A 9,196-nucleotide genomic window follows, 5' to 3' on the forward strand; every position below is an offset into this window, starting at 1 on the left:
CAGAGCTTCGGCTAAGGTGCTCGCGCTCCTTGGAGTTCGTGCGAGACATCTCCAGTGTTCGCTCGTGCGAAATCGACAGGTCGTTTTGGACTTGGCAGGCGAAGACAGGTCGTGTCTGACCAGGCGACTGCAGGCGACAGCTCACACAGGTCGTGCCTGACCAGGCGACTGCAGGCGACAGCTCACACAGGTCGTGTCTGACCAGCGACAGCTCACACAGGTTGTGCCTGACCAGGCGACTGCAGGCGACAGTTTCCTTGCAGGCGGCAGGTCACGAAAGTGAAGCGACAGCTGAGGCGACAGTTTTCTTGCAGGCAGCAGGTCAAAATCGTCAGGCGATAGCTCACGCAAACAGGCGGCAGTTAGATTTGACCTGCAAAATCAGGTCACCGCAGTTTATTTGATCCTTTGTGTGATTTTTCACACTAACACAAGCCCCGGTTCATGCGCGCAGGCACAGTTTGCAGATTTGTGCAATTTTGAGCCTGGAAATTTGGGGCTTTTCCCAGATTTGATGTTGTTTATGCTTGACAGTGGCATCTGTGTCAGAAATTGCAGACATTGTGCGCATTGACCTCAATTAAATTGGGGATTTTGCCAAATTTGTTGGAATTTTGCTCATCCGAGTAAAATTTCTTGGCATTGGACCAATAAAAATTGGGGCTTTTCATGTATTGGTTTAAATTTTGGGGTAGCAGAAGCTGCATTTTGCAGCTGCCTGGCTTGAACAGCAGCATATTTTTTTTTGGAGAAAAGAAAGATTGTATCAATGACAGCTCAAATCCCCCTTAGGTAAAAACAAAGTACAATGAAGGCTGTGTAAAGAGCAATTGAGTACATCATAAATACAATGGCTGAGTCATAAATACAATGGTACCAATCTGGTGGGCTATAGTGCTGTACCATGTGAGGGGCTATGTGAAAGAAGGTGCTAGAATCCCATGTCTGCAAGAAAGCATCTCTCCTCATTCTCTCAGAACCACCTTGCAGCCTCTCCCATCTTCCAGGGAGAGTATGGATGACATCTGTCCAAATCCTAGAAATAGTCTCTACAGAGGAAACATCTTGGGGGTCTAGAGGATGGCTATACCTCACAGTTGAAGGGTACCAAGTGATGATAATCAACTCCCATTTGTGATGGTTTCAATGAGTTGAGTGTGCTTGTGATAATTTGAAGTGGGGATCCTATTCAAATGTGACTAACAATATGGAAATAGTTGCTTCCTTGAACATCCTCCAATTCGCATGCTGAGCCTGTGTCTGTGACCCAAGCTATTACCCCTTAAGTTGCAACTATTGACTCTTGTGTGCCATGAAATGCCATTGTGAGGCCTCTCCTCCAACCTCTTGAGCTCCAGGACAATCACATAGACAATGCCAAACTCTCTGCTAGCTCAACACATCTGGCAAATGTGGCTGAGGTCTTGCCATGACTAAGCCATGTGCCAACTATACTTTGTCTTTGGCAATGAGAAGTGGCTATTGGTATTGTTTTGATCTTGCTCATTTGAGTCCTCCCTAGCTCATTGGGGTAGCTGTAGAGAGCTATGTAACATGTTATGTGAAGGAATGAGTCTTTCCAAACCCACTCTCTTAGATCCCACTATAATCTTTGAAGAGGCCTCCTTTGATAAGCCTAGTCTCTCAATCCATCAATCAAGCAAGTGGTTGGATTTGGGTCATTATATGGTCTCCTCTCATAGTGTGCCACTACTGATCCTCTGTCTAGAGCAGCTTGTAAACTTTGCCTGATCCTCTCTGAAGGCAATCATCATTCTCCGATATGGAAGTGAAGATTTTGTCTTTGCTAGCTGTAATGACCCTAATAAGGATGTCCCCTTTAGAGAAGAGACCTACCTAGGTTTGAGAATCAGTTACATTTGACCTGCACTTCAGGGGGACTCTCTTTGATATTATTTCTACTATAACTCATCCACCTCTAAGACCATGTAGTCTCTACCTCTATATTTCCTGTGGTAGCTTTTGACAAGCAAACCAGTCTCCCATTGAGAAAGCAACTTGCATTGAGAATCTCCCCATCCAAGTGTGTGACCAAACTCTGCTATGGCAACTATGAATCTGACCTCAAAGTTTCTCCCTAGTTGTCTGTTCATACCTTGAAAAATCTAGTGAATGTTGGGTTGCCATGGTCCTCCAAGCGTAGGTGTATAAACAATAGCCTCCATAGCAAAAGTTTCTTCCAAGGCTCCTCACCCAGAAGAAGACCCTTGAAAATGTGGAATAAGCTGCCTTTGCCCTGGCCAGGCTTCTGTCTCTTACTGACCAAATATAGTTTTAATGAGGGGTTTCATTTGTTGGGAGCTTGGTGGTTGCCTCATGGGGCCCAATAGGAGGTTCAGTCTGATGCTCAAGTGAAGAGCTGCCAACTGTTGCTCTGAAGTATAGTCAATCCCCACATGGTACCCAAGATATCTCACTAGAGTCCCTTGGGGAACCTAGGTGAAGTCCTCACAAGGTCTCCAGTTTGGCTGTTTAATGTCACATACTAAAAAGCCGTATGACTTATGTCAATTAAATAAAGCACTTAATGCTATGCAGAAGATCTCCACAGGTGCAACAAAGGCCTTAAAGTTGCTCTCATCCTTGTCTTGTTGTGTGTCCTCTACAAGCTCTGCATCAAGGAGCTTCTTGAGTTCAAGGATGGACAACATGAAGCTTGCAGAAGCAGAATCTTGGACTCGCACGAGCAAATTATGATTTTCTGCTTCCACAGTTGAAAGGGGATTATCTGCCAGGCCAATCACTCGTATTCCCAATAAGAGATCCGGCAGGTATTCTGGTAAATTTGGCCTTTGGGTGGTTTATGATTCTGTGTGTTAGACACATGGGGTGAACCTATAAACACGGGTTTTTCTTTCTCGTACTTTGTTGTAGCCAGAGTCCCAGCTATTTGCTGATCAGAAGGCCATAGATGTGGTGGTCTTTTTCTCATAAGAAGGAAGTTTGGCTTTTACCAATCTTTTGTTTATTTGACTTAAAGAAAGAAATTAGAATAATGCTGCATGATGTTGGAGTGTGAGTAATCTCTGTCAAATTTGGGCAATACATGAGTATAAATATTCCCTTTTTATCCTTCAACTTGCTTATGGGAAAACCATGTTGATGTGACAGGTGCCAAGAGCACAGTTGATTCTGTTACTCGCCATCTTCGACTTCTGTAAAGTTCGAAGTCTGATATGCTATATATGTAAAAGAGTCTTGCCTTATCAACTTAGAATGATTTTTGCAATGATGTGCTAGAATGACTACAAAATATGAAGCAGGATTAGCAACGCAGAGCAAGGAGTCCCCCCACCATCAAGCACTTATTGGTGAGAAAAAATTTAGTGAATTGGATGTGACTTTACCTGTAAATGACATTTTCAAATCGTTCCTTGTCCATCTCTAAACATAATCAAAGTTATGATCCCTTGGTCCTCTATGAAATTGTTTTCATCTAACAATGCTATAATTAGTTCAGGGTATGCCTATGGTGCCAATTGGTTGCATCTCCTGTCATGCGTTCAGAAGTCCCCCTTCATATTGCGCTGTCTTTATTGGAAGCCATTCAATGTGGAAGTTTTTAAAACAAAACCACCATAATTACCAGCAAGTATGTGGTGGGTGGGTGTTATAGAGGGAAAGCCCTTCATTCTTTCAGCATGCGGTCACTGCCTGAACTGCATTTCTACAATTTGTTTGTTTGTGTTAGATCGAATCTTTCACTTAGGGTTTGGTCATTTCCGTGTTGGACAGGGGTGTGCAAGTTTCCTACAATGGATCTTTTGGTTGTTAGACAATACAAGGGCAAGGTATGCTGTGTGTCTGGAACCAACAGGTTGGAAGCTCCAGCTTTCCTTGTGGACAAGTCCTTAGTGTACAGTCATTGCTTGAGTAAAGTTATGTTTGATGCCATGAGGATTGCTGTTGTGGATTAATATGACTCTTCACATTACATGAGGATTGAAGCAGATCGGATCATCATTGATGGAAGCTCCAGTTTTCCTTGTGGACAAGTACTTAGTGTACAGTCATTGCTTGAGTAAAGTTATGTTTGATGTAATGAGGATTGCTGTTGTGGACAAATATGACTCTTCACATTACACGAGGATTGAAGCAGATCACAAGGAAAGTCCTTAGTGTACAGTCATTGCTTGAGTAAAGTTACGTTTGATGCCATGAGGATTGCTGTTTTGGACAAATATGACTCTTCACATTACACGAGGATTGAAGCAGGTCGGATCATCATTGATGGAAGCTCCAGCTTTCCTTGTGTACAAGTCCTTAGTGTACAGTCATTGCTTGAGTAAAGTTATGTTTGATGCCATGAGGATTGCTGTTGTGGATAAATATGACTCTTCACATTGCACGAGGATTGAAGCAGATCGGATCATCATTGATGGAGTGCTTAGAGAGACCCTGAGAAGAGGGAATGTGATCCTTATGCTATATGGAGGTTTGAGATGGAAGAACATTGAATCTGGCAGATCTACAACAGTAATATAAGGATACTCTCTCAGGTGAGGGATTTGGCTAATAAGTGTATTATAATCAGCATTTTCTTCCAGGCATGTTGGAGAGTTAGCTTAACAACTTTGAGATTTAGGGTTAAGAATACGAGTGAGCTTGTATGTGCACTGGAGTGTTGTCCCAGACATCTAATGAAGCTTTTCTTTTTAAACCATAACAAGTGGCAACTTCCCACTTATTGATGTGGTGAGGAAAATATCAGTGGACACAGACTCACATAGTGGACAAAATCTCACATAAATGAGCATAAATATTCAAGAGTGTCAACAAGATACACCCCCTATTGACCATAATGGAAAAAGTGTTGGCTCAAGGAAACTTCAAGCGGATGGTGAGAATCTACAGCTTCATTAGACACCGTAATATGCACTCAAAAAACTGCATTGATGCAGGAAGAGCAGAATAGAATTAGACAATGATATGGGGCAAAAAGAAGTACAAACCATCCTTAGAACTGATGGTAGTACCTTAACAAATAACCATTGTGGTATGTACTTAAGCACTTAGTGAAGTCAAGGGGATTGGATTATACCTTCATTTTAGTCATTGGTGATCCAAACAAGTGAACTACTAGCAAAGTCTTATGAACCTAACAAGGACATGCTTGATTGAACCAATGAGTAAACACGTTAAACAAGTGATATTTGATGTATCCCAATTGTGTTAGTGTTTTCAGGGTAGAGCTACAAAAACTCTTCAAAGGTGTTATCATCATTTGCTAGTTGTGACTATTACCAATCAGCCTCCCCAAGAATTCATACAAAACTGCACAAGTGTGCGTGAGCATTGCCCTTTCAAGGATTGTCCTTTCTCATTGAAAATTTTCTATTATTTTTGCTTGATTGAGGATCTTAGGCTTTGTTGCTTGTTGGTTAGGCTTAATTATTGCTTGTTGGGTAGCCTTTGTTGTTTGTTGTCTTGTATTCCATGGGTACTTGAAACACGCTTGCTTGTTGTCGTGCACAATAGATGAGCTTTGATAGAAAAGTTGTGCGTGTGCTTGTATGGACATATAACTTAGTAATGCTTTTTACAAAGTTTGAATGTGCATGACATATGTAATGGATTCATCTAATACTTGGCATGGGTTGCTAAGATTGAAACTTGCATTAGTATAACTTTTCATCACAATGTTGGCTTCTTGCTCACTTAAAGCATCATAAGAAACAATAGTATGGGTAGAATCTTGTGAACGAAAGGTGATACAATTTTTTTAAATTATAGTGATATTGGGTCTTTTAATACATTGGATTGAAGCTAAGAGAATATTTAGTATTTTTCAAGCAACTTAAGTGAATCATATAATCCACATAAAGAGCTTATTATGGTTCTTGATGCCTCACAAAACACTAAGCTAAGACAATAGTCACTATGTTTGCAAGTTATAAAAATGAATCTTACAATCCATTTGCAAAGCTTTTTAAGGTTGTTCTTTGACACCTTTCTAGAAGTTGGCAAACAAACGATGTAGTTCGAAGGGAAAGAAAATCCACTCTAAGATGGATGGGATGTAACTTAAGGGGTCCAAATACTATCTCCCCTCTCAATAGGATAGTGCATTTCATTGTTAAAGAGACGTTTGATCTAGGATGGAGGGGCCAATTGTAAAATGGGTGTGAAAAAGGAAACACCTTGGGGCCATTTTTGTGACAAAAAGGGGAATGTCAAGAATCTTGCTTGGTGATTTGCTAAAAAGTGTCAAATTACTTGCTCACAAGTGAATTTCTTTCTTGAGAAAGTTCCTAATACTTTCAATTTTTTAATTAGAAAAACCAATACTAGGTTGATTCAATGTTGATGTCACCTATACATTCATGTTCATATCTATAAAAAAAAAGGAAGGGAAAATGTAAAATCCTCCCAACAATACATCCTTTGCATTAGGTATACCATCACTAGCCCCCTTACGTTAGTACATCTTAGTGGCCTCATCAACTTTGCATGCATTGGTTGGGATGACTCCTTATTTTGGCTTGATAATTGACTTTGCTATCAATACTAGACCGGCACTCTTGAATACCATCAATTTGTAGCACCAAACAGAATTATGAAATTATGGTTGTACAAGTGTTCTCATATACTTTTTAAGTATGTTTTTTTTCGCATTCTTTAACGATTTGAAAATGGACTATGTATTGTATCTCCTTATTTCAAATACTAAAGTTTATTTCATCAAGGAGATAACTATTCAACCTCAACTATATCATCATTATCATACCTTGCTTGATGTCCAGTGGCATTGACATAGTAGTGCATAAGCTCCTGGCCAAAGGTAGCTCTTGGCCTACTAACAGTGGATTGGATTTCATGCATATTCTCTCCCTATCAAATATTGTTCTCAATGAGAAAGTATTGCATAGACAAGCTAATTAATCTTAGATGTCATTGGAGTTTGACCAATAGTAGATGGTGCCCCCATGGGATGGAAGAAGTTAGTGAGGATTCTTTGTGTGGATCCCTTATGTCACCCCAAATGTTGTTGCAATAGTTGAGAATCACTATGTCTGTGAATTTCAAGTAGGTAGAACTTGACCTATGCTTGGTTTATCATCCTCATTTTTGTGAGAAAGAAGTCCTTATAATGGAGAGGCTACCATAACTCTGTTTAATCTCTTAATATGCCAAGTAGGAACAAGTGTGAAGGTCCTTTGATTCTATTTCCCCTATTAAGCTTGGATAGGTTGTGAGCTAGAGTGTATTTTCTAGAGGTATCTAGTCCCAATATGGAACTAGTATGATGTGTCAACCTAGCCAATCACATGGTGGTTGCCATTAGACAAATGTGCATCCTCGTATCTTGTCCATATGAAGAAGATGCTAGGTATTAGAGAGTAAGTCTTGATAGGAGGCCATCTTTGTGCCTAGTTGTGCAAGTTTTGCCAAAAGTCTTGACCCTATGGCAATTTGATAGGTGATGCATGATCATCGAGTTTCACTCATGGCAATAAGTGCATAGGATGACACCTCCAAGTTATACTAGAAAGATGACAATGCTTAGGGACGAGGAATGTGTAGCCCAACTAGCCCATCAACCTAGAGATGCTAGCATTCTATATCCCTCCTTAGCTACTATCAACTATTTCGAGGACTCAAAAGTTAGTCTATAGTATTTGTCATTCGGGGTGTCCCAATTTGATGTAGAAGTGATTTGAACAAGCCTTCAGTGTTAGAAGAAGTGTGGCTCTTAACTCTATGTGCAAAAACACAAGGAATTGAGGACTCACTTTAGATCATACAGGAGATCACTATACCAAAGTCTGCTCCCATGGTTGCAATCCTTCAATATACTCCTTAATTCTTGTGTAGGCTCTACCCTTGTATTAGCCTCCACTACATCTTTCCCCCCTAATACATCTAGTATGCCCTCCTATGCCATATCTACTCACCTCCTCCATCAATGGCTCAAGCTAGACCCCCATAGAGGAACATCATAGATAAGGGTGGTGGTCACCAATGTGTACAATAGTCAAAACTTTGTTCTCATCTCCTAGAACACATCTAGAGTCTAAGGTACTTAAGGCTACATACCTTGTATGTGAACACATCTAGACTCCAATGTCCTCAAGGATACATACCCTTAAGTCAACTGGTCATCACTTGTTGATTCCAAATTCTTGCCTAACAATATTGAAAATCATGACCGCTAGGACTTCATTAGTTTTTCTATGAGGTCCCAGTTTGTTTAGAACCCTTGCAATGCATCAAGGTGACATTGTTGGGCCTTGTTGAATCTACTATGCACATAATATCACCTCCATAAAGGAGAGTTGAGATCAAGGCACAATGTAGGGATGCACAACTCCATCTCCTATTGCCAATCTATTGGAGGCCAAGGCCTATCATGCAATGTATGGATATGATGCCTCCAAGCATCTCATATGGTCAAGGGTAGAGAAGCATCATCAAAAATCTATTTGCACCCTTGCTCTCTCCTTGTCTCTTAGCCCGAATGCTAAGCTTGTGCTCTAAACTAGAACCATAGAGTTTTATAGAAATGTGTCTAACAATAATGGCCTCGTAGTTCCTTGGTTGCATGGGGTCTCGACCTGCAGGATAGCCATAATAGTATAGTTGGACCAACAAGTAGGAAAGCCTTGAGAGCTAATAGAGCTAGCTATAGAGGCATAGGGTAGTATTGCATCCTATTCTATTATAGATATGGATTGTTGTTGAAAGGGATTGCATAGGGTAAGCATCTATGTGCTTGGTAGTAGTTTGTTTTGTGTCGAATACGTCCACATTTTGTACAAATTTGAGGAGGTCTAGAACACTCTGATGGGAGGTGGTCACCCCCATAATGCAAACTTAGAATGTTCTGTTGAAATGTCCATGGGTGCTTTAAAGTTCTTGGCCACCAAACCATCATAATCTAGTGATCTCCTAGCCTTAAGACTATCAATCCCATCCTGAACTTTGCTAGTGACAAGAGCATCGTGCAAGGTGGGGTTCTTGTGAGAATTGTAGAGAGGGATGGTGTAAAGTGCGTGGGATGCAAAAGAATATCCTCAATGTGCACTGACTCATAATTTTTGTATTATCCTCAATGTTTGGCTATAGAAAAGAATATAGATATTCAATGGATGAATAAATATCTTAGGTTGTCACATAAAATAGTTGCTATTATTAGATAAAATGGTTGGTGTCTCACATTACATGGTTGCCATTT

General features: G+C 40.6%; 1 protein-coding gene across 5 annotated transcripts in view; it reads left to right on the forward strand.

Annotated features, from left to right (window-relative positions):
* The window catches only part of LOC148012812 (Peptidyl-tRNA hydrolase II (PTH2) family protein), a 99,245-nt gene extending 93,953 nt beyond the window's left edge, over positions 1-5,292 (forward strand). The window contains exons 7-9 of one of the 5 annotated variants that reach the window (XM_087668965.1): positions 2,631-2,792; positions 3,133-3,332; positions 3,757-5,292. In XM_087668965.1, coding sequence (XP_087525091.1) covers positions 2,631-2,653 — 23 coding nt within the window. In that variant the 3' untranslated portion in view covers positions 2,654-2,792; positions 3,133-3,332; positions 3,757-5,292. The other 4 variants (XM_087668963.1, XM_087668964.1, XM_087668960.1 and 1 more) reach the window with 4 other exon arrangements.
* Positions 5,293-9,196: the final 3,904 nt, after the last annotated feature.

The sequence above is a fragment of the Lygodium microphyllum genome, chromosome 27 (assembly GCF_053477565.2).
Source record: "Lygodium microphyllum isolate KBCC chromosome 27, Lygodium_microphyllum_v1.1.10, whole genome shotgun sequence".
Lineage (NCBI taxonomy): Eukaryota > Viridiplantae > Streptophyta > Polypodiopsida > Schizaeales > Lygodiaceae > Lygodium > Lygodium microphyllum.